The 27,256-nt window shown below is 35.0% G+C and overlaps 1 protein-coding gene across 5 annotated transcripts in view; it reads right to left on the bottom strand.

Annotated features, from left to right (window-relative positions):
• The window catches only part of IQCM (IQ motif containing M), a 496,764-nt gene that overhangs the window by 297,149 nt on the left and 172,359 nt on the right, over positions 1–27,256 (bottom strand). For all 5 annotated transcript variants that reach the window (XM_011710533.2, XM_011710534.2, XM_011710535.2 and 2 more), the window contains one exon: positions 1,987–2,102. In XM_011710533.2, the coding sequence (XP_011708835.2) occupies positions 1,987–2,102 (116 nt within the window). The remainder of the gene's footprint in view (positions 1–1,986; positions 2,103–27,256) is intronic.

The following is a 27,256-nucleotide window of genomic DNA, read 5'->3' as shown; positions in this document are numbered from 1 at the left end:
CATACACACACACACCGTGGAATACTACTCAGTCATATAAAAGAATGAAATCATGTATTTTGAAGCAATGTGGATGGAATTGGAGGCCATTCGAAATGACTCAGAAGCAGAAAGTCAAAAACCACATGTTCTCACTTGTAAATGGGAGCTAAACTATGGATAGCGATGGTCATCCAATAAACACTGCAGATGCTGATAGGTGGGAGGATGGGAGAGGGGTGAGGGATGAAATGCTATCTATTGTGGACAATGTACATTATTGAGGTGACAGTTACACTGAAAGCCCAGACTTCAGCACAATATAACTATCCATGTAAAACAACTAACTGCACTATTGCTAAATCTATAAAAACAAACTTAATAAAAACATTAAAAATAAAATAAAATTAGTTTTAGTAAATTTGACTCACAAGGAATTTAGCAACATATGCTAAATATTATATATTAATAACTTAAAAGCTTTGGTTTACAGAAAAAATAAAAATTCAACATGTGTTATTTAAAATGACAGATTAAGAACTATTCAACAGGTAGATAAAATAATTTTGTAATATATATTTCAGTTGTCTAATGATGTTATGGACTAAATTGTGTCCCTTTGAAATTCATATGTAGAAGTTCAAACCACCACTGTATCTTAATTTGGAAATAAGGCCTTTAAGGAGGTAATTAAGATTAAATGACATCATCAGGGTAGCGTCCTAATCCAATATGACACCAGGGATGCATTAGTACAGAAGAAAGACAACGTGGCCAGGCACAGTGGCTGACACTTGTAATGCCAGCACTTTGGGAGGGTAAAGTGGGCGGATCACCTAAGGTCAGGAGTTTGAGACCAGCCTAACTAATATGGTGAAACCTCGTCTCTACTAAAAATACAAAAATTATCCAGGCACAGTGGCAAGCATCTGTAATCCCAGCTACTCAGAAGGCTGAGGCACAAGAATCACTTAAACCCAGCAGGTAGAGGTTGCAGTGAGCTGAGATCACACCATTGCACTCCAGCCTGAGCAACAGAGCGAGACTCCATCTCAAACAAAAAGAAGAAAGACAATGTGAGGACACAATGAGAAGGTAGCAGTCTGCAAGCCAAGGAAAGGGGTCTCAGTAGAAACCAATGCTGCCAGCAACTTTATCTTGGACTTCCAGCCTCCAGAACAGTAAGAAAATAAATTTTTGTTGTTTAATCCATCCAGTCTGTGGTATTTTGTAATAGCAGCAAATGGCAAGTCCAGGGGAAAAAAAAAATCAGTGATATGAAAAGAGAGAAAAAGATAAAGAAGATAAAGGACAGGACAGACATATTCACACACAGAACAGAACATGTAGGAGATGCAAGAAACCCAGACATATTTACAGACACTGAGAAACACAATATTGTAAAATAGCATTACATGGTCTTTTAAGAAATTGTTGCTAAAGATGTCTGAATAACATGGGTTTCTTCTGCTATTCACATGTATATATTAGGACATGCTTTGAGAAATAGATGAATTTAAAGTACCAATTCTGCTTTAAGATCACAAGTTCTCATGTCCTGGATTAGAGAGCCTTCATTCAGAAAACCATCAACATGTGGTCATAAAACTGCCCTTGGATTTTTTAATCCTTTCATTATCATGCCTTTAACAGATATCTACATTCTCCCCTTGCCTTCATTATGTTTTCTTGATAGCCTATGTACCACTACAAAAATAGTTGAGGTGCTAACACATTTGGGGCAAACCATGTGATGATCATTTTAACTAATGCTCTTCAAATAAAAAATGACACGCATATTGTGGGATCGGGTGATCAGCAAGATTTACACAAGACACAAGAACAGAACTAAAGCATTGCTTCAGAAAAAAATGAATTTCAGTGGAGAACTATCTTAGGCCTGAAATAGGTCCACAGTAAAATCTCAAGTGCTTTCATCAAAATTAACCCAATAATTTACTGGAAAAATGGTAATTCAAATCTACATCCAGTTTTATAAATACTTACAGTATAATAATCCCGAAATATTGATGATGATTGAGAGAAAGTAACTCGACTGGAGTCATAAGGCAAACAGAAAGACCTTGTCGGCACAAATCCTCTCCAATCATAGAATGCTTTGTCTGTTAGAAATATCAATGCAGGTTAAAACAATATTTATCCAGGAAAAGTACACACTGACTATATTGCTTAATGTTGCAAAGAGTAAAGCAAATCATCTTTATGGCCTCACTATTCTGTATTAAAATCACATCTTGTCATCTAATCAGAGAGAAATGAAGAAATGATAGGACTGCATAGAAAGAGGCTTCAATTAACTGGTGCCTTCATACGGTAAGGCTCTCGTGTTTTTATTGCACAGTGTGCCCATCAGAAAACGAATAGGTTCATTCTCTTCACTATCTCCTCCTGAAGAACATCAACTTCTTTTTTTTTAAAAGAGGCTTAAAGCAAAATCATATTTGTGAATAGCACTTATAAAAATAAAAAGAAAACCTCTCTGTATTACACACTTAAAAAGAAAATTCAGTATTTTATAAGGCACATGTTTTGATATTGCAAAGTAAATTAAATTATGAAAAGTGTTTAAGGTAAATAGGTTGAAAGCACAAAAGGTTAGCCAGCATCGCCACATATTTCTTCTGTCTCTTGGCAGTTGGTACATAAGATTTCTACAGGAACCTTTTTTCTTTAATCATAGGAAGGAGATTTAAGATTGATTTGTCCATTTTTTTTCTCAGATATATTAATCATTTAAAAAGAAGAAAATTCAGTTCAATCCTGCCATCCAAATGAACCAAACTATTTTCATATTTCCAGTTTTCTTTCATATATGTATATGTGTGTATCTATATAGTCTTTCCTGAAACTTTCAATGTAATAAAGTCATCCATGGACTGCTTAGTTGTATATAAATTTATAGAAAACTCAAGAAGTAATAAATTCTCTCACTTCACTGCTTCAATTTATTTACAGGATCATAAGTTGAGTGCTCTATGGGGAGGCAACGAAGTAACATAAAACAATAAAAAGGTAATGGTATCTCAGAGACAGTCTAATCATTACAAATACATTCTACCTCATCCATTTCAATCAAGAGTCTCTGCACTCTTTCAAAAAGGCAAAATATCTCGAAGAGGCAACACAATCATATATTTCAATCAAAATTCAGTGTGAAACAGTGGAAATCTTTTATTTTATTTTATTTATTTTTTTTTTTTTGGAGACATAGTCTCACTCTTTCTCCCAGGCTGGAGTGAAGTGGCGGGATCTCGGCTCACTGCACTGCAAGCTTCCCCTCGCGGGGTTCATGCCATTCTCCTGCCTCAGCCTCCTGAGTAGCTGGGATACAGGCACCTGCCACCACGTCCGGCTAATTTTTTGTATTTTTTAGTAGCGACGGGGTTTCACAGTGTTAGCCGGGATGGTCTCAAACTCAAAATTCTTTAATGGAAGCAAAGGCCAATAACGAGTAGCTTGTAGAGAATCTGAGCATTTTAGTCCTAAGAAGAAGATAGCAAGGAAAAGGCTATGCCCTTTATATTTTCATTTGGAAGCTTTATAAGACCAAGAGAGTATAAAAGAGTAACACAAGAGTTATTAAGATGTGTACACCCTTACATTTCTTATGAAGCCCTCTTAATGAATTCAAAGCATTCTCCGACTCATCAGCATTATTCCTGACCTACCCACTCCCCTTAATGCACCATTACATACAATAAACGATATCTCATATTTTAGATAATCATGCTTCTCTTTCCAATCTTCTTTTTGAATTTATAAACTGTTTCAAGGCAAGGACTATAACTTACCTGGAACTGCTCTGTGTTTCTGATTCATTAGCAATGTGAATGAGGTAGCTATGAAAACACTGGTGAATAAGAAGGAGGATACTGAACATTCCCAACACAAAGAAATGACAAATTTCTGAGATGATAAATATATTAACTACCCCGATCTGATCACTATACATTATACGTATAAAAATATGACTCTGTACTCCCATGAATGTGTACAATTATTATTTGTTAATTTAAAAAATAAAATTAAATAAATAAATAAAATTTCTCTGTGATTAAAAAAAGAATTGGTCTAAAAAGGTTAAATCTTACAGGCAAAGAGGTTATCTTCTTGATACCGAAGAGTCTAACCCAATATATGAAACTAAAACCTATACGACTTATTTTTCCAATAGTGTCCAGAGCATTTTCAAATGTTTTATCTTGTTTACTCACAAAGCAGACTCACAGAGTTGAAAACACCATGCATTATTTTCTCCCAGTATATAGGTATCATACTAGAAAATATAGCTATAACTTTTCTGGAAGCAGTAAAGCCTCCACTAAAATCCTCAAGGTAATCATTCACATACTGATGTATGCTAATGACTCCCCCTTAGAAGCCAGGCACAGAAGGTGACATGCAACAAATTCCAGTTTATTCCACAAAGTCAGTCGAAAGTTATAAGCTAATAGTTTGATGAAGACCAAAGTCATTAATCAGACTAAATCTTCACAAAACCTTCCTGGAGTCAACAATCTTCACAGATAATGCCACATAGAAATAAAGGTTCTGAATCCCAGGGGTGTGTGTGTGTGTGTGTGTGTGTGTGTACACATCTGCACAAGAGTAGGCTATATATTGATAGGTGGAACAGAAATCTTGTCAGTAATCCCAGTTATCAGTCAGCAGGACAGAAGAAAATATCGTAAGAGTAAACAAATCTGAGGAAAACTCAATATCAAGATTTGGAAAGAAACCAAAATGGTCACCTCAGTTTAACAAGGAGTTAAAAAGTAGCTATTCTTGAACATAAAAAAATGTGTTAATTAACTACTCATACTGATATCTGACTTTGCATTTCTTCAATATTTTAGACTATCATCAAAAAATATTAATTCATGTTAGTGTGCTGCCATTCTGCATATCTAATTTGCATATCAAGACTTAAAAGTCTTTTGCTTGCTTTGTATGCACCATAAAACTGAATATAATGGTGTGCCCCAAGTGTCTGTGCATGTCTGTGTGCACACACGCGCATGTGCTTCTGGATTAGAAACTGATTTGGCATTGACTACAAGGCTAACCAACAAAGCCATAAGAGTGAAAGGTCCCATAGAATCCAACAGAAATAAATACATGAAGAAACAGAAAATCCTTAAAAATGGACTTTTAAAATTCTGATTTTTAGATATTTTTCACCAGACCATCTCCCCTCATTTTCTAGCATCATCTTGATGTTTATAATGATAATCATTTTCCAATTTTATTTTCTGTTTTTATTCAAATTTATGTAGTTGACAATTAGTCAATTATTTACACAGGTGGGAGACATTTCCAAAACCTAATAAGCAGTTGTTATTTTAGAAGCTTAAATTATACAAATGACTCACAGAAAACTGAAAAGATCGTATATGACAGGTGATAATGTCAGGGAATGAGAAACAAGGGAAAGAAAAAGGAAGGAAAGAAAAGTTCTTAGGTAGTTAAAACAGTCCCCACATCTGTAATTTTTGTAGTGACAAATATTATCTTCGTATCGCAAATGAATACATTGGTTCAATTCACCTGGATATCAGCAAAAGACCCAAAGGCAATAGTAGTTCAGCATTTAAAAATATGCTGTTTTAGTCAACTTAGAAACCAAATGCTCTTAAGAAATAGTCTGTATATGTGTCTTCCAGAGTAGAAGGAAGTTCAAATGAAAATGAATCTTTATTAGGATATGATAAAATCAAAGACATTACTGGGTTTAGTGGTCCTGTGTCCCTAGAGCCTCTTTTATGCCAAGCTCGTTCTGTTTCCCTTTTATCAATTCTCTCATATCAATTAATTCTTTGAGTTAATTGCACATGCAGTTTTAATCTGTAGGTAATTACAAACAATTAATAGTTAGGAGACAGAATTAGCAGTTCTTAGTTTGATTATCTATATAATTAAAAGGGGTGGTAAACTAGAGTTGACAAATAGCATCTTAATCATTTGAATAATCAAACCCCAGAAGCTTGCTTGGGTGGCTGAATTCCATCTGTTACATTAGTTTAAATTTTAGAATTAATGACTGAAATGTCCATTTAAATCAGTTCTTATGTGTTGAATTTATAGTACAAAATGAACAAGGCATATACTCTAAAATTACTTAAACCATCTTCTTTTGTTTGTTTATAATAAGCTGTTTCCAAAAGGATTCAATTAAAGATTTGTAGAGGAGAAAAAGTAATATATTTTCCTCACCCATTGGAAGTGTTCATGGAGGTGACATCTCTATAACAAAGACTGATAAACAAGAGAAAAGTATAACAAGCTTGTTTATCAAAGTTTTGTGTAACATGGGAAGCTTCAGAAATGAAGACCCAAAGACTCAGGGAAAACTATATTTTTTATGAAGAATGGTCATGTAGAAGTATGATTGGACAAAAATGCCGTATGACCTTATGGTAGTAAACTAGGGGAAACTCAGCAAGGCCTATTTCTTCAGATTCGTCTTGGCTTCCAGGTATGGGGCAGGACATTTGTCATAAGAGAGTCTTCAGAAGGGAAGGTAGGACGTCAGAGAGTGAATTTCCTGGGTTTTATGGCTAGCTTTGGAGTAAAGGAATTCTAGTTTCTATGTCCAGCTTCTAGGGAGAAAAATCCAGAGAGAGCTTCCTGCTTCTACTGTCCTCTCAATCCTTGCAGCTCAAAATACTCAGCATGCCAAGAGACCACATTTTTGGGGTATCATGTTCTGAGTCCTATCCTAACAGATTCGATAGACTAAATTATGTACATCTAGTGAATGCCAGTTAATAATAATGGATACCATTTCTATGTCATAAAATATCTAAGAAATATGGACAATTCTTTTCATACTATGTTCTGTTTAACACTTTGTGTGCTGTGATGGTTAATAATGAGTGTCAACTTGATTGGATTGGAGAATACAAAGTATTGATGCTGGGTGTGTCTGTGAGGGTGCTGCCAAAGGAGATTAGCACTTGAGTCAGTGGGATGGGAAAGGCAGACCCACCCTTAGCCTGGGTGGGCACAATCTAACCAGCTGCCAGCATGGCTAGAATATAAGTAGGCAGAAAAATATGAAAAGAGAGACTGCCCTAGCCTCCCAGCCTACATCTTTCTCCCGTGCTGGACGCTTCCTGCCCTCGAACATCAGACTCCAAGTTCTTCAGTTTTGGAACTTGGATTGGCTTTCCTTGCTCCTCAGCCTGCAGACAGCCTATTGTGGGACCTTTGTGGGATCTTGTGATTCTGTGAGTTATACTTAATAAACATATATATACATATATGAGTTTATAGCAAACAAGACATGCTTTTAATCCTTTTTTGGCTATCTGAAGAAACCAGAGGTTTGTAGATAGAGAGCAAAAACTAAGAAGCAAATAAGCTTAAGGTAAGTCAGAATATATATGGGAACTTCATTCTGATTAGAAAAGAATGTAATATAGATAAGTAGCATCACTGTTGCATAACATGTTTCTGAACTGCCAAGTATTTGAACAAGTTGGGAAGATACTTTGAAGCTAATAGTAGATTAAAAAATCTTCAAGAAAATAATGACTTCTGGTCCAATATAGTCTGTTACTCTTGGCTGTGAGGCAGCCCCTTTACAACCTCAATAAATACTATAATGACAAAGGAGAAGATGAAAATCTCAAGGTCACAAAAAATAAATCTAATTATTTACCAATTTGCAATTGAGAAGAAAATTTAATTAGGATAATGGAAATGAATTGAGGAAACCAATCAGTGACTTTTACATAATAATATACTCACCCCTCCCTAATCTGAAAAACGGTAGAAAGATGCTTAATATCTCCCAAGGAAAAAAATGCAGGAAAAAAAAAGAATGAAAAATGTTTCTCTACAATGTAAGTGGCACTTTAAAATAACTGATTCCCTTTTCCTACCTTCATCTACCACAGTTCACGTAGACACTACAGCTCCAGGACAACTAGGCAAGAAAGCAGCCCTGACTTCAGCAATAGTATTTGATACAGTCCTATGGAAAGGAAAGAGTTCTGTGTGGAGGCTGGGGAGGGCAGGTATTGATAACAATGCATAATGGAGATTGTAATTTTTCATGAGCTAAATAGCTGCAAATAATAAGAACGAAGGTGTGGAATAGGCAAGTCTCCACCTTAGCAGAGCTCAACTGTTTGAGACAGATGTCTGCAAGTTATTGGGAATTAGGCAGAGAACCAGGCATTGACACCTGATCATCAACTATAGAACTAGATTTTTCTCAGGGCTGAGAAAAATCCACATGTTCTTTCTATTTGTAATCACTCACTGCCTAGATCAATTTCTCCTTATCTGGGGCAGAGTAAATAAACTAGGGCCTATATTAATCACGGTAATACTTGTTAACACTTATTGAAGGCTCAAATTACTAAACAATTTACACACATTACCTGACCTGTGCTGCAGAATAACCCCATGAGGCGGATGTTCCATTTGACAGAGGAGAAAACTTATTATGTCCCTTGCTCAAGCTCAGACAGAGGGTAAGGGGTTGTGTGAACCCAGATCTATCTTGAAGCTTACCTGTGACTGACACAAGGGAAAGGGTCTCTGGTAGACCAGTCAGAAAGAGAACCATGTCCTAATCCCTGGAACCTATAAATGTTAGCTTATATGGCAAAAGAAACTTTGCAACAGTGATTAAATTAAGGATTCTGAAATGGGGAGGGAGATTATCTGGAACTGTCCTAGTGGGCCCCACATGTAATCACAAGTGTCCTTACAAAAGAGGCAGAGGGAGACTTTACTACAGAAGAGAAGATGTGATGTGGCAGAAAATAGAATGGAGTGATGTGAAAAAGGGCTCCTGAGCCAAGGAATGCAGGTGGCCTCCAGAAGCTGAAAAAGACATGGAAATAGATTCTTCCCTAGTGTCTCTGGAAGGAACTGGTCCTGCAGACACTTGACTTAATTCAGTGAAATTGATTTCAAACTTCTAGCCTCTAAAAATACAAGAAAAAATTGGGGATTGTTTCAAGTTACCAGGTTTTCGGTAATTTGTTACAGCAGCCTTAGGGAAACTAACACAGTCTACAATTCTAAAAATTCAGTAAAAGTGTTTAAGTCTAAAAATATTCTGCTAGACACAGGGGAAAATTATAGAAAAGTGCTTGGCATTCTCACTATATTATAAGCCAACTCCTTGAAATAGAAGTCAAAACAATAAGGAAATAACTAAGAGTTTAACAATAATAATAATTGTAAGTCAAATAAAAATGAAAATTAGCATTTTTAAAAGGGAAGAAATACAAAGAAACCAAAAATGTAATGGCAGAATAAAAATGTACTTCAGAGTTAGTAGGAGTATAAGTGACAGCATAGAATATCAAATGACTGGATTTGGCAAGCACTCCTAGAATGCAGAAGAAAAGCATCAAAGATGAGAATTATAAGAGAGAAGATTATAGATTAAAGAGCACAAAAAATAAATATCCATCAAAGGAACCACACACATTACTGAAGATGAAACTAGAACAATCAGAAATGAAGAAAATATACTATGTAATAATTTCCTGAGCTGAACAAAAGATTTGAATCATCTGACTATTGGAGTTTATTGAATTTTGGGGTAAGTTTATTAAAAGAGACTTGCATACAAATATATTCTGCAAAATTACAGGAGTAAAGAAAATTTAAATGATAAGAATAAAGAAAATTTCATACATATTCAAGAAGAAAAACATCTGCAAAGGTATAAACTCCAGGTTATTCTCAAATTTCTTCTGTGAAACAGCAAAAGAATCAATAAATAATAGACCACCAAGAGAATTTTCAGGAAAGTGAAAAGTTAAATAAATTTTATAACCAAATTGTCTTCAATGTGTAAAGGCCAGGAAAAAAATCATTATCAAATATACCAATGCTCTGAAAATTTGCTGAGAAAACACTTGACTGAAGACTGAAGCATGAATCAATAAAAGAATTTAGAAACCACGGTATAAGAGAACTAGCAGTTCTTCCCCTCACCAGTATACTCAGTTCTCACAGGATCAGGTGCAGTTACACGGATACTACAGCTTGGTCTTAAAGTGTGGTCCTGCCTGGCTTCACCTCACAGTTTCTATTCTGCATATTCTACTTTCTTAGGAACCAAACCATTTTTTTCCCCTAGGGTATAAACTTGAACTTACTCACAGTTCAAATGAAATGAGCTTTCAAACTGATTTCTGTTCTATGATTATCCAAAGAAACAATAACCAGTTTGTTCTGTTAGGCACTTGCAAAGACTAAACATTTTATTTGGTTTGGAACATGTACCCAGAGACCCAATATAATGGCGATTTTTATTTTCTTGTAACTTAAATATGAGTTTTCTCTGTTTTAGCAACTCAAACTGAATCACCTGAATCATGACCATGCCCTTCACAAAGCTCTTCCTTATATCATAGGAGCAGCCTCTGGGTGTTCCTATAAAGCTGGGTGGCTTAACTAAGAGGAAAAAAAATAACAAGCAATTGTCTTTGGGCAGCAGAATACTAGGTGGCTGTCATGATAATGTTCTGTATTTTCCAAATGTTTTGCAATTAATCATAACTAATGGCAATTTTAGAGAAAACACATTAAAAATAAGTCTATATAATTTTAGGTAAATATGGGCAAAAATTATGTTAAAATTATGAGCAAAGCAAGGTATGGAGATAGCAAAATGAAGTTTAGAAATGTTTGTCTCTAAGGAAGCATTAGATTGAGACTAAATTTCATTCATCTTTTTCTAAAGAGAACATTTTGTATTTGTAAAGGAGAAAATACAATTTGTTTAAACTTCCTTTAATAAAGATACATAATAAAATGAATGTTTCCTTTAAATATGCCCTCAATGGCACCTTTGTGGGAGTGGGTGTAGGGTTGGGGGGGTGGGCAGTGTGTGAACCACAGTATCATTAGGTAAAAGTAAGAATGCACATTACCTTCCCAGGAAGGGAGACAGACAACCTGCTGTGTCATAATAGCTTTAGAAAACTTTGGTCTCAGGCTTACAAAATGAAGACTCTTAATTAAGAAAATCGGAGGTCCTGATGACAAGTCTATCAAAGATTGACTTCTGCAATGTAGGGGCTACTATCTGGTTTTGTAATTTGAAAAAGCCTCTTGGATGGCAGCATACTTGTCATCTTTGTCAGGAAGCACCCTGCCAAACGCAGCTCTTGCGGGCAATGGGCTGCAAACTCCAGCAGGATTGGGACTGCGTCCCGAGCAGTTTTGCCGCCTGCATAACCACAGTTACTGGAACAGGATATGCACTAATTGTGTAGTACAAATGATTGTTCTGGTGAACTAGATGATACATGTTTTACAGATAACAGTGAAGTATAGGTTTCTAAGCAAGAAAGACAGAGGTCCTGGGGAAAAATGGACACTGAGTGATAATTTAAAGGGCATATTCTTAGTGGTCTACCTGAGAAGAAGCAACAATTAACTAGTCTTTTGTTTATCTCACATAATTTGATTTTTTTTTAAAAAATACTTATTCCAAGTTTATCATATATTAATGAATCATATGTACCTTACCGATTTTAGCCAAGACTTTGATGCCTGAACTCATACATCTCTGATGAAAATGAAAATTTGAAAAGACTTTTAGGAAAGTAATTGTCAGTAATAAAAGTCTTTTAAATGTTCATTTTTTTGTAATATCAATTTCTAAGAGTCTTTCCTAAGAAAATTATCTGAAATGTGAGTAAAGGTTAACAAAATTGTTTATTATAGCATTATTTATAATAATTATACAGAAAACACTTAATATAGCAAGCTTGAGACTGCTACTCTTAGCAACATCTGCTTGTAAAGTTGACCTTCAGTTGATATCTTAGAACTCAGCAGGTAAACAATTCCTGATATAAAACTTTCCCTAAATGATAAGAGTGTCTCACTATACCCAGACCAATTGTGCAAGCAATATGGTTTTTGTTGAATACCTGCTTTCCTTCCAGAAATCCGGAATGTTGGTACATGCTAGGCAGAGTATGCCTACGTGACTAGGCTCCAATAAAAATCATGGGTACTAAGTTTTAAACAAGTATCCCAGGTATATAACACTTCATACATGTTGTCATGACTTGTTGCTGGAGGAATTCAGCACATCCTTTCTGACTCCACTGGGAGAGAACTATTGGACTCTTGCTCCTGGTTTCCTGTGGATTTCATTCCCTGTACCTCTTCCCTTTGCTGATTTTGCTTTGTAACCTTTCACTGTAATAAATCTTAGCCATGACTACAACCATATGCTAAGTACTGTGAGATCCTCTAATGAATCACCAAACTTGGGGTGGTCTTTGGGACTCCAACATAAAAATAAAGTTGGAAAAAATATAAATGTAAATATAATATAAATGTCCAGAAATGGGAGACTGGGTAAATTTTACTATCTCATGCATTGACTTATTCCTCAACAACAAAAGTTATGCTCATGAAATATTTTACATTATAACTGCATTGTAAGAAAAAAGTCTCATATACCTTGCGCTTTTAATTATGGACCAAAAAAAGTCCATAAACAAAAAGACTTGACAAAATTGTGCCAAAATGATAAAAGTAGTAGCTTTTGGTTTGATCGATTTTTTTTTTCTGTATTCTATTCTCTTATTTCTGAATGGGCTGATTGTGGAGTTCATGAAACCTTAAATATCTGACTCACATACAGCCACCTCTTAAGGAATGTTATTCTAATTGTTTTTTCTCTATATCAATTGCCATTGTACCTAAACCATGGTTTCACTGTGAAACCAGACTTGCCACTGAGCTTTGGAGTACAAGATTAGGAAGCAGTCTGTGAGTCTGAAGCAAACGCACATGAGTTGGACATGAGTGATTAAGCACATTGGACATATTTGGCTCAAACTCTGCCCAGTTTGGTTTCTACACCACATAGAAATAATCTGATAAAATCAAATCTTACATGTTAACAGTTTAAAAGCTAGGTGAATGAATAGAAGCAGGCCATGTTAGCTGAGAGATGAACCAACCTCACCAGTTCTCTCTGAAGCTGGTTGATAATCCCAGCATTGGGAAATCTAGAACCAAGAATGACAGGGGTCAAGGGATGACTTTCCATGATATCTTCACATATAAGCTCCATCACTAAAGGAAATTTCTACAGGTTTTATAAAGAAACAGACCTGAACAGTTGGCTTTCCAGAATTTCTACAATGAAGAAGTATTTGATTGGTAATGTGAAAGAATGATTAAGCTTTAGAAAACAAAAACTACCTACAAAATGTATGGTCATAAATCTTTGGTATTTTATTTATTCACAGGTTATGCATGAGCTAGAATAATGGTGCAAATTCTGAGCAAATTCAATGAGCTAGCCTTTTTAGGAAACAAAAATAAGAAACTAATCTCCTAAAAAAGAGTATTAATTTTGTTATTTTCATCAGTTTTTGATGACTGGTTTGTCAGAAGATTGAAGGTCACTAATGTAACATTATCTTTACTGAAAGCTCATTAACGTAATACATTCAAAAGAGGAAAAAAAGATCCTGGTGACAAAAACAAAGGGATAACTACAGAACAAAATTTTAGCCCTGCCTATATCTATATATTCATTCCAAATGTTTTACTTTAGAAACTAGCTTGTCACCTTACAAGGTATGAACTGTATATGACTGGTGGGAACTTCACTAAATTGTAGGCATAGTAATGTGGAGAATTAAATTAAAAATCTGTGTCAGTACTGAGAGGCTCATGAAGTCCAAGTGATAAAGCTAAAGTAAAAGATAAAGATAAAAAGCAAATATCACACATAAATATAAGAAACAAGAATAGTGAAATGAGCTAAGGCAAAGACTTTCTATTATTGTGATCAATATTTACAATTATTAGATGTACATATTAGCCAATTTCTACCTATCCTTTTCAGTCCTCTCATCAGAAAGAAAGCAAAGTGTAACACAAATCATTATTTCTACTTGTTATCAATGTAAGTAAAAGACTAAGTCTTAAGAGGATGAAGAAAAATCTGAATATTAATGCTTTGGATGTTATCTGTGAAGCTCAGATAGCCACATGGATTCTGCTTCCATTATTACTAATAATTGAAAATTGATGGTACTAATAAAATATTCCAAATATGCTCTGTCTTCTCCCTCCCACACACCAACAGATCAAATTCAACATAATTTGGTTCTTTTGAGAAACATAATAAGTACTACTTTCATAGAAATTTTAAGAATTAAGAACAAAATTAAGTTTATTTTTCAATCTATCTTACTGGTCTTACTAACTACTACGTCCACATATGAACCTTCCCTCCAGTTAAACTACTCTACTACCTTAACCTAAAATAACTTTCAGACATATCTCCACACAGTTGCCTAAGCCATGGTCCTCCAATAACCCATCCTCACTGATCTCTACCTTCCCAAAGAATGGGCAACTTTCAAGGCCAAGCTATACTGTTATTTTTTTTCTTTCCACTCATGATGGTACATTTGAATTCAAAGGAATGTGATGATGTGATAACAAAGATAACCTTGAATGTACTCTAATTATTAAAAGGTTAAATAATTCTCAGCTTTATCTTTTTTTTTTTTTTTTTTTTTGAGACAGACTCTGACTGTTGCCTAGACTGGAGTGCAGTGACATGATCTCGGCTCACTGCAACCTCTGCCTCCCAGGTTCAAGCGATTCTCTTGCCTCAGCCTCCTGAGTAGTTGGAATTACAGTACGCACCACCACATCTGGCTAATTTTTGTATTTTTAGTAGAGATGGGGTTTCACCATGTTGGCCAGCTGGTCTCAAACTCCCAAACTCAAGTGATCTGTCCACCTCAGCTTCCCAAAGTGAGCTTTTTCTTTTCAGTATTTAGAAAAATATACCTTGCAATCACTTCACTGATCCTGATTTGCTGACATGAATGACCATGGAGAAGGAGAACTACTAATATCCACCACAGAAACAGAAAACACCCCATTGCCTTGTATTGTAGATTACAAAAGGGATTACCTTTTCTTGCATTCTAATTCAGCCACAAGTCTGCAAATTCCTTATAAGACATGGATGACATCTAAAATTAATTTGTATTCCTATATACATATAGCACAGCATTTTGTATGGTCACATTTCAAAACATGAACAAAAAGTCCTTAGTCAACACTTCTTTGCCTTTAAAACTCAGAGGACATTTTCACTTTCATTCTGTACACTTATAACAAAAGCCTTTATCCTTTTAAAAGATGGAAGCAAAAAAAGATGTAACAACTCCATCTGCATTTGAATGAAGCCTCTATCAAATATAATGAAACATGGACATAGAACAATTACTATATATTAGTTCATATTAATAAGTTGTTAATTTTAGGTGACATATTTTGATTGTGCTTTAAGAAGAGATTCTTCATCTTTTACAATACAAGCTGAAAAATATTTATGAATGGATATCAAAGAATTTGCCTCATCTAATCCAAGCTGAGAAGGGAATTGAATGGGTGTGTGGATGAAATAATACTGGCCATGAATTCATAATTATTGAAGCTGGATGATGAATATTTGTGGATTTATTATCCTAGTTTCTTTACTTTTGTATATTTAGATTTTCCATAATAAAATGGTTTTTTACTTTGTTCCAAAATGCACAAACTTTTCCAATGCCAAGAAAAGTTTGAATTAAACATCTATTCATGAGGAAAAGAGATCAGACTCACAGCAAAACATGAATAATACTACTTTTCCAACAAAGTGTGGCTTTAAAAAAGAAAGAATGGAACTGCATTATAAAGTGCTAGGAGGCACATCTAAGCAATCCCCCAAGCAACTCTCCAGATCCTCACAGGATGACTGTTGAAAATACTGTAAACTCCTACATCAGAACTATCCTGTTAGAGCAAAGCATCAGAAATGTGTTTACTTGCTTATTAGCTATCTTCTCAACTAGAATGTAAGTGCCACTAGGTCAACATCTTTACTTTGTACTCCAGTATCTCTCCAGCAACAAGCAGTGCATCTAGCCCAGATAGCAGGTACTCAATACACATTTGTCAATTATTTCTATGTATAAAATATGCCCTCTCCTGCCCACTGCAAAGAGGTCATAAAGTATTATGAATGTTAAGCTATTAGAATACAAATTCATTTCAAAGTTTCCAATTTTATGTTCCTTTCTGAAAATAGCTTATCATTAACTTATCTATTTTGCATATTAAAAATTTACAAATAAAACCTGCATGCCTCTTCTCATGTTAGCCTTATGTCCACTGAGAGGTAGATAAAAACAAGAATTACCTCTCCAGTCCTAGAAAAGAAAAAAAATGAAACTCAGAATATATTGATAATCTGATGAGATTCCAACTCTGTTTTTTGACTCATAGTTCATTATTCTATACATTGTAGAAATACCTGTATATTTCTTTAAATTAGGGTCCATCAATTAATCAAGCATTTCCAGTACCATTATTTCTAGTAATAGACGAAATAGATGCTGAGAGGTTGGACTCAGGCCCACAGAATAGGAGATTTGAAAAATAAAATGCATTACACCAACTTTTAGGTACAATATTAAGAAATATCATTTAAAAATCTTAAAATACGTAGAGTTCTATGTTTACTTTAGACATAGAAAGCCATAAATAAAAAAAGATCTTTCCCACTATAACAATGAGAACCAACCAGACAGTCTACAAAATAATGATTTTGTTTTTTAGCTAGAGTGCTATGGTCACAAGGCAATCTGATGAACTGCAATACAAAGTTGACAAACTCCTCTACAGAGACGGAACACAATACTATAATACCTTGGGCAGACCAAAGAGGAAGATATGGCCACCACAGAAGCAGACAAGAAGAAAACAGATAAAATTTTAATTAATCTTTAAAGGCCAATTGTGACCCAATTTGAGAGTACAGAATCCTCAGAAGCCCTGGACAAAAGGGGCAGCTGCACTGACTCTCCTACTCTTATGTAAGGGCTTCCACTGGCTGGCAACAAGAAAGACTGGTGGCAGGAAAGGAGACCTAAGAGAGACCTCCTCCATGACAGAAATGTGTGGATCTTCTTTTGGTTTGGAGGTGGAGCAGAAGAACCCAGAGAAGTCTATCTCCAATCCAAACACTGCATAAATGCTGCTGAGAAGGATCAGAAAAGCCACGCATGCCCCACCTCTACACTGATACCAGGCAAGAGCTGTATGCTGCTGGGGGAGGCACAAGAAACCCAAATCAGTTTATAAAGCCATTATAACCCTGATAGCAAATCAGACAAGGCAATCACAAGAAAGGAAAATTATAGACCAATGTCCTTGATGAATATAGATACCAAAATCTTTAACAAAATACTAGCAAATTAAATATATCAATATATGAAAAATATAAGATAAAGAAGATATTGATCACTTGGGTGTATACCAAGCATGCAAGGTTGGCTTTACACGTGAAAATTAATGAGTGTAATTCACTACCTTAAGAGACTAAAAGAGAAAAATCAAATAATTATTTAAATAGATGCATTATACAAAATTTAACACCCATTTACATTTTTTAAAAAAACTTTTATTTATAGCAAACTGGGAATAAAAGGAAACCTTCTTATCCCAAGAAAGGGAAACTATAAAAAACTCCTACATCAGAATAGTTAATATTAGTGAAATATTTAATATCTTGCCTAAGATTTAAAAATAAGGCAGGATGTCTATAATCACTACTTCTATTCAGCATTGTGCTAGAGTTTCTAATCAGTTAAATAAAATAAGAAAATGATAAGTAGACATAAAATTGGGGGGCAGGGAGTACAGCTGTTTTTATTAACAGATGATATGACCATGTATGTAGAAATCCTAATGAATCCAAAAGAAAACTAGCAGAACTAGAAAGTGAATTTAGCAATGTTACAGTATACAAAGTAAATTAAAAATTAACTGTAATCTATATAGTAACTGAAACAATTAGAAAAATGTAAAATCAATATTAATTATAATAGTTTCAAGACTGAGTATTAAGGATAAATTTAATAAATAGCATGTAAGAACTTTACACTCAAAATATAGAACATTGAGAGATTAAAGAAGGCCTAAATTAATAAAGAGATACACTATATTCATGGATTGAAGTCTTAATTTTAAGATTGTTATTCCATGTCCCTTCAATTCATAAATAGATTCAAAGTAATCCCAATTGAAATCACAGCAGGATTTTTCTGAAAATTGACAAGATAATTTAAAATTTTACCTGGAAAGGCAAAAGACACAAGAATAACTAAAACAATCTTAAAAAGAAACAAAAATGGAGGGCATACATGACATGACTTCAAGACTTAATATAAAGCTACAGTATTAAGATAATATGGTATTAGCAAGAGGATATACAAACAGACCAATGGAACAGAATGAGAGTACTTAAATCGAACTGCACACATAATATCAAAGACAAAGGTACCAAAGCAATTCAATGGAGAAGGAAAAGTCTCCTCAACAAATGGTACTATCTTAAACCACACACACAAAACAATTTCAGGTGGTTCATAGGTCAAACTATGAAAGTTAAAACAACAAAGCTACCAGAGAAAAACTATAGAAAATCTTCACAACCCTGGAACAGACAAAACAAAATCACACTATTTCAAAAACTGAAAAAAATGGACTTAATCAAAAATAAAAACTGTTCTTAAGAAAAGACAAGAGGCCGGGCGCGGTGGCTCACGCCTGTAATCCCAGCACTCTGGGAGACCAAGGTGGGCGGATCATGAGGTCAGGAGATCGAGACCATCCTGGCTAACACGGTGAAGCCCCGTCTCTACTAAAAGTACAAAAAATTAGCCGGGCGCGGTGGCGGGCGCCTGTAGTCCCAGCTACTGGGGAGGCTGAGGCAGGAGAATGGCATAAACCCGGGAGGCGGAGCTTGCAGTGAGCCGAGATCACACCACTGCAACAGCCTGGGCAACAGGGCGAGACTCCGTTTCAAAAAAAAGAAAAGGCAAGAAAAATGTAGGCAAGCTACAGACTGTGAGTAAATATTCACAACACATGACAAAGGACTTAAACTCAGAATATATACAGAGTTCTGCAATTCAATTATAAAAAGACAACTCGATTTTTAAAATGGGCAAAGGACACAGATTCTTCACAATAGAAAACAGACAAATAAAAAATATGCCTGTGAGAAAGTGCCTAGTATTATCAGTCATCAGGCAAGGATGTGTAAATTGAAAACCCAATGGGTAAACCCACTGACATGATTAAAATGAGATTGACAACATAAAATGTAGAAGACGATGTGGAGCAACTGAAACACTCATAGATGGCTGATGAGAACGTAAAATGGTACGTGGGAAAACGCTTTTGTTTCTTAGTAAACATACATTCATGCTATGATCCAGCAATTCCACAGCCAGGTATTAAAAAAATGAATACATATGCCCACACAAATATGAGTAAACAAATGCTGGTAGAAGCTTTATGCTAGATAAAACCTGGAAATAAGATAGATGTTCAATAATATAATGAATGGATACACTGTGGTATAGTCAAACAATGGACTACTACTCAATAAAAAGAATGAATTACTGATATATGCAAAAACATGGATAAATCTAAAAACATTATGCTAATTAAAAGCAGCTAGTCAGGAATATATACATACTGTAGGATTTCATATATCAACTATTGACTAATTCCAATCAGTGAATTAGCTTAGTCTAGGTAGATCCAATTAGCCAGTTATCTAAATAGCAACTGCGGATTCATCAAGGCTGTTCCAAAATGGCGGATGTGAGCAGCTCATGCATACACTGAGAAAGAAAGCAGGGCCCTGAAATACTAATCTGGACAGAAAGCATTACATGGCTTTACCATCAGCTTAAACTCTCCACTATCAGGGTTTAGTTTTGCCCGTTTCAAAGTCCCAAACTAGCAAAACTAAACTCTGATAATTTAAATCAGATCAGCATTTACTTCTAGAGGTAGGGGATGGAGCAAGGGTAAATTGGGAAGGAGCCAAAGGGAGCTTTCTAAGGTGACATCTACTTGCCAAAACTGACTGAAAAGCACGTTTGAGATCTGGTCATTCACTGAATGTACATTATATTTCAATCAAAAAATGAAGACAAGGATTGGGTCAGGGGCTCACGCCTACAATATCAACACTTTGGGAGGCTGAGATAGGAGGATCACTTGAGCCCACTGGTTTGAGACCAGCCTGGGCAACACACGGAGACCTGTCTCTACAAAAAATTTAAAAATTAGCTGCACATGGTGGCATGAGCCTGTGGTCCCATCTACTCAGGAGGCTGAGGTGGGAGGATTGCTTGAGTGCAGGAGATCGAGGCTGCAGTGAGCTATGATCGTGCCGCTGCACTCCAGCCTGGGAAACAGGGTGAGACCCTGTCTTAAAAAAAAAAAACAAAAAAAAAGACAAGTTAAATATTCAACTTATCTTCTATTAGTATCCCCACATAAGCAATTTATAAGCAATTTATATTATTCATGTTATGGTGCCAAATCAAATTTGAGTCATATTCCTGAAAGCTCAAAAGCTCCTACCAAATATTTTAAAGATACTTTCTTAATTTAAAGTTCATCTTTAGGCCACGTGCAGTGGCTCATGCCTATAATCCCAGCACTTTGGGAGGCTGAGGTGGGTGGATCACTTGAGCCCAAGAGTTTGAGACCAGCCTGGGAAATATGGCAAAACTCTATCTCTACAAAAAATAAAAAATAAAAAAATTAGCCAGGCATAGTGGCATGCATCTGTAGTCCCAGCTACTTGGAAGGCTGAAGTGGGAGGATCCCTTGAGACAGCGAGGTAGAGGTTGCCTTGAGCCGAGACCACACCACTGCACTCCCGCCTGGGTGACACAATGAGACAACTGCATCTTTAAAATAAAATATTTGCAAAATAAATTAGAGCATTTCAAAATCTAAAGTAGCCAACTCAATTTTCTGAAATTAAGCTCTTGTTCTTTCACTAGCACATGCAATAAGTTTAAAAATTATTTCTTGAATGTTGCATTCAGGTGGATTTCAAACTATACTGAGAATCAAAATTCTTGTGGTTGTTTTAAATTGACTTTAGAATTTTAGAACACTTGTTTTAATTTAAAAAATTTGTGGGTACGTAGTAGGCATATATATTTACGGAGTGCTTGAGATATTTTTGTACAGGCATGTAACACATAATAATCACATCATGGAAAATTGGATATTCATCCCCTCAAGCATGTATCCTTTGTGTTACAAATAATCCAGTTATACTCTATTAGTTACTTTAAAATGCAGAACAATATCATATTAAATGATCAACAATTCAAGTATTAACACTTTATTCTAAACACAGTAATCAGTAAAGTTTAGTGCTTCACAATTTATAAATTAACCTCTACATAAACAATCTCACCTGGTCCTCATATTCACCCTGAGAAGTAGATGAAAGTGGTTTCCTCCCCCATTTTAAAAACAGGCAAAGCTATCATTTTCTCTTCTCTTAATATTCTTCCTTATCTTGCTCGAAAATTCTCTTTTCTTTAAAACTGTCTTCCTTCTGGATTGCTTAAATTCTAGCCACATTTTGCACTTCTATATCATCTTTGTTTAAGGCTTTTCCCAGAGTTAACATCTTCAGTTTTTCTAAAGAAGTTATCCTTTTTATCCAACGTTGTGTTTGTGTGATTTTTTTCTCTCATTTTGAGGCCAATCTTTTGATACAAAGACAATCTAATGGAGTTGAGAATATATTAAACGTTTTTTAACAATCAGATAACATCCCTGATCCACCTTTCAGAAAATGTGTTCATTCAGGCACAGTGGCTCACGCCTGTATAATCCCAGCACTTTAGGAGGCCGAGGCCAGTGGATCATCTAAGGTCAGGAGTTCAAGACCAGTCTGGTCAACGTGGTAAAACCCCGTCCACACCAAAAATACAAAAATTAGTCAAGCGTGGTGATGCACACCTGTAGACCCAGATACTCAGGAGGCTGAGGCAGGAGAATCACTTGAACCCAGGAAGCAGAGCTTGCAGTGAGCCGAGATTGTGCCACTGCACTCCAGCCTGGGTGACAGAGTGAGATTCTGTTTCAAAAAAAAAAAAGTGTTCTCATTTTAATTGATGTTCAGATATTTAACTCTGAAGAAACAAAACAATAGAAAAATAGAAAATAATTATAACAAAAAGATAAAATAATTATGTTATTTAGCCAGTTTATTTAATGTTTTTCTCTACATCTATTTATTAATTCTGATTGAAATTATTTTTAAAAGACCCAGCATATTACAATCACCCACAAAATCCTTCCCCATATTTAATTATGCACTATTTCAGAAACACTGAAAATGGAGAAAAATTATAAATACCATTTTAAAAATCAATATCCTACAAATTAATTGAAGAAAAACACTTTCATTCATATACAATTAGATGAAAATGATTTGGGGCAATTAAAGATCATGAAAAACATAAGCAAAAATATTTTTTAAAGTCTGTATGTTTTCTCTTTTTGTAAATGGGATGTAAATGGTCTCATTTTTTAAACACAATAAGAGAAAAATGCATCAGTTATTTAAATGTATTTTTAATATATTTCCCAACCATATTTTCCCCTACAGAGGATTTCAGCAAAATACTATAATATCAGAAAAAGAAAAATTTAGAACATTAAAATTACCATTATTTCCATGATTTGGTTTCTTTGCTGTTCCTTAAGTCAGATAAAGCGCATAAAGTGTTATATAGCATGACTGTAATTTACAAGGGTCATGAATTATTAATGCTAATTTTTAAAACATATGCCAGAGAAACTACCTTGGGGATAAAAAAAGATTGTTAATCTGTTTGGGAAATTGCCTTTTAAAAAAGGCAAATTAGGGATAAGATCTTGATTTTTATATTCTAAAAATTAGTTCAAAAATTAGTTATAAAAATTAGTCACTGTAGACAAATTAACCAACATTAATACTTTGTCTATCTGTGGACAAAGTTAAATCCTCAGTGTATATACTCAAGAAGAAACAGCCCAGACAGTGAACAAGGGGGAAAAGAATCAGAAAATGCTTGCACAGAGAGTTGCTTTATAGGGCTGATAGTTTAAGTAATTAATATAACATTTAATAAATGGCACTTTGAAGAACTGCTAAGCTTCAGTAAATTTTCAAGTCAAACCAACTTTGCTTATTATTTTAAAACAATAGGATTATAGTATATTTTGCCAGCATAATTTTACTACCTCATGTTTAAAAGATTCATATAGATGAAATGCTTGAAAGAAACATTGCATATATATAGCCACTGTATTTCCCAGTGGACAAAGCTTAGCACAAACTGATAAAAATGAGAGGTTGTAAAATAAATCTATTTTCATACCCATTGGTGTGTAATTGAATAGATTCTTCAAATAGGTGCTATAAATTAATTCCAACTTTAAGGCAATGAAATATTTTACCTCTTGCAAAGTAGTCAGGAATGACAAAAAGTATTTTCCTCCTTCAGCAAATAAGAGATATTCTGTGATCCCAACAGTTATTGCCTTCATATATCTAAACTATAAACTCATCTATGGACTACACAGGAAAATTTGGAGCTCCTTCAAAGCTCAGTCATCCAAAGACAACAGAGATCCTCATTGGTTTAAAGTACATTTTAGAACACAAGAATATTGTTCCAGTATATTAAATTTGAGAATGACTTTCACTTTGCTATGAGTTAGAACACAATAATGAATAGTTCTCCTTAGATTTGGGATAGATTCAAAAATATATTTAGGGACACAAACAAGTCTACTGGTTCATAAAATTTGTGTCACTCTTTGCCATATGTATTCTAGAGAGAAAACATATGTTACTTTTTTTAAAAAATCGTAATAATTGGTGGTTACTTAGCAGAACTCATACACAATATAGTACCTGCCCTAGAGTAGTTTATATTCTAAGAAATTTATGTTCAATAAGAATCAGTAGCCTACAGTTCACTACTGACCTGTTTAAAATTGTTTTAACTTTTTCCTTTTTTTCCTTACTTAAAAAAAAAATCAAAACATTATTTACCGTGGTTATATTTAATCAAACAAGCAATACTTAACCAGACATAGGAACAACAACATAGCATGGTTTTCTTTGGGCCAAACTAATTGTAATACCTAGCATTTCAGTTTTACACATGGAGCTATTGTCTACAACCTCAGCAGGTATTTATTTCATATTTACTAGATGCAGATAAACACTGAATACCTACTATGTGTCATGCGTGTACCAAGTGTTGAGAATGCAAGACGAACAAGAAAAATCCCCAGGCTTTAAAAAGTATACCATCTAATGGGGAAAAGTAAATTTTAAAAATTCACTATCACCTTGTGCTAAGTGTTATCGTAGATTTATGTTGTGGAGGCTCTCTCAAAGACAAAGCAACTCTACCAGAGGAAGTCTAGGGATAGCTCCACGGGTGATGAGATGTTTAAGCTGGACATCAAAGGCTGGTGAGTAGGTCTACCAGGGGGTGAAAGAGATTCAGTTCCTCAGAACACAGCAACAATAAAAATGAGGAGATCAGGCTCTGAGTCTCTTGTTATGAGTACTCAAATCCTTTTTAGAGATCTCTATGACTTAAATACCAAGCACTGTTAACCCAAACAGGAGGGTGTAAGTGAGAGAACCCAGTCAAAATCCAGAGGTTGCCAATGGTATTCAGAGAGGCTTGGCAGTCAGAACAAGCCTTGGCAGTCAGGAACTTGTAAAAAACAAGTAATTGTTTAATACTGTGGCCTGTTCCTAGATGCTATAACTAGAAACTTCAAATAAATATCTCCAGTGGGTTACACTTTAGATTCTTGTTTTAATTCCTGGGTTTACAGACTCTGCCTTCTTACTCTTAATATATTTCCAATCATAATTTTATATTAACTGATGATATATCCAGGCCTTATTCTTCACATTTAATGGCCTTTTTAGTGATAAAGTGGTCTAAATGGATACATGGTAACCAAACACCCAGTTTGCCCAAGACTGCCTTGCTTTTAGCACTGAAAATCATGCTCCAAGAAAACAGCTCCGTCTAAGGCAAACTGGGCCAGTTGGTCACCCTAAAATTTCCTATTCCCAAAGCATCTAGCAAAATAGATGTTCAGCACCTCCTGTTCTAGTAAATTTAGTTTTTTTAATCTACTATTGTAAAATACAACGTGGAGAAAAGCACTTAAATTATATACCTACAGTTTTTAATAGTGGGCCACTTACCAGAAACAACATAGATGCTACCACCCAGAATCCTTCCTTCCCAAAATACTTTTCCTCCCCCAAGAGCTAACAACTTTCCTAACTTTTCTTGTAAATATTTGCCTTCTTAAAAAAAAATAAACTTGCCAATGGTATTAAACTATAAATCTTAGCTTTAACTTTTAATTTGAATTTGATCTACCAAGACACTTTTATATTTTGCTTTTATTGATCAACATTGTTCATAAAACTGATTTCTGTTATTGCATGCAAATGTAGATCGTCTACTTTTTTGTTATATAGTCTTATCTTGAATGCATTTTCCACAATTTATTTATCTATTGAACTGTTGGTGACATTTGAATTGTTAGAAATTTCAGGTTATTACAGAGTATGCTGCTGTGAACATTCCCGTATGTTCATCCAGGAGTACATGTGCAAGAGGTTCTCTAGGACTGTGCTAGTGTGGTCCACAGATTAGCAGAACCTTCAACATGTGGGAGTTTGATAGAAATGCAGATGCTCAGGCCTCATTCCAGACCTACTGTATAAAAATTTCCATTTTAACAACATTCATTTGCACATTAAGGTCTGTGTGAATAGTATGCACAGAAAAATAAAAGAAGCACTCCCCCAGAATATAACGTAAAGAGTGCAATCACTAGAATTAAACTTTACTTGGCACCAGCAGTCTACCAGCCTTCCATATCCTCACCAACACTTTGCACTGTCAGTCTTTTAGATCTATAACTATCTGGTAGGTATAGACTAGACTCTCCTAGATTTGCTTTCATATTCTTAATCGCTAATGAGATTGAGCATCTTTCTATAAGTTCATAGAGGATTTGGATTTCTTCATTTTAAACCTTATTTTCTAGTCCTCAGCCCAGTTTTCTGTTGGGTTGTTCCTCATTTACTCTTTAGTTTCCAGAAATGTCTTATACATGTAGGTTTTTAAAAATCATTGGTTATATGTATTACAAATTTTTGCAAGCCAGAGTGGCTTATCATTTCACTCCTTTATTTGATGAACAGAAGTTCTTAATTTTAATGTAACTTAATCAGTTTTTTAATTGATGTTTGTGATTATGCATCTTCTTTAAGAAATCCTATCCTACTGCAAAATCAGTGTATTTTCCTATATTGTCTGCAGAAGTTAAAAGATCCACATTTTTTAATTTTTTAATTGAAATACAACTCATGCAGAAAACTGAACATAAGAATTCAACTTTAGGAATTTTCACAAACTTCTTGGTTAATAGTGCTTAGATTAAGAACCAGAACATTTCAAGCAATCCAAGAGCCTCTCTGATGCTCCCCTTTAATCAGTACTGCCCAAAAGTAAGGTAATGTGAGACAGCTGTCCAATTTCACCTTTTTCTATGATGATAATTTCTCTATTGTGTATTGAAAAATCACTTCTTTTTCCATTCATACATAGCACTGCCTTTTTAGTATATAAAATATGCATATAGGGTGTAGATCCCTTGGCAAACTCATAGCTCCAGACTGAACTGGAGATTACTTTCCCAAGGCCCTTTCAGGAAAGACATCACACTCCAGACCTCCTGCCCACAGTGGCACCCAACTCCCTTTGCTCACCTATCTCCTCCCAGAGGCTTGTCTTCCATTACCCTCCTGATGTGGACACCAGGCATTCCAGGTCTCCAACCCACAGTAGCATCCCTACTTCCTCTGCACACCTGCATGCCTGTGTACATGCCCTTGGCTGAGACTTGCTTGCAACCCAGAGGAATACTTCCTGCTTACCCAGTGAATGTGGATTGGCTCAGGCACACAGTGAACTTTTCTACCATCCAGTGGTCTGCAACTATACCTTCTCTAAAGAAGTCTGAATCCCAGCCATGGGGGAGAAGGCGGGGAGAAGGCATCCAAGTTTTTCCATCCCTAGGTACTCTCTGTCAGCCTTAGGGAATCCTGTAGAGTTCTCTTAAATCTAATAGTTATTCTTTTATCAAGGCTTAATAATTCTTTATATTATACTTCCCCTTAATTAAATCGCTCTATTGTTTATGTCTCTTGATTAGACCTAGACTAATATAAATCTTTTCTATTTCTGAAATATAAACATTTAATATCCTCTGAAATATCAGATTAGAGTTATTTACTATT

This window comes from Macaca nemestrina, chromosome 3 (assembly GCF_043159975.1).
Source record: "Macaca nemestrina isolate mMacNem1 chromosome 3, mMacNem.hap1, whole genome shotgun sequence".
NCBI classification, from domain to species: Eukaryota; Metazoa; Chordata; class Mammalia; order Primates; family Cercopithecidae; genus Macaca; species Macaca nemestrina.
This window is presented reverse-complemented; position numbering and strand designations above follow the sequence as displayed.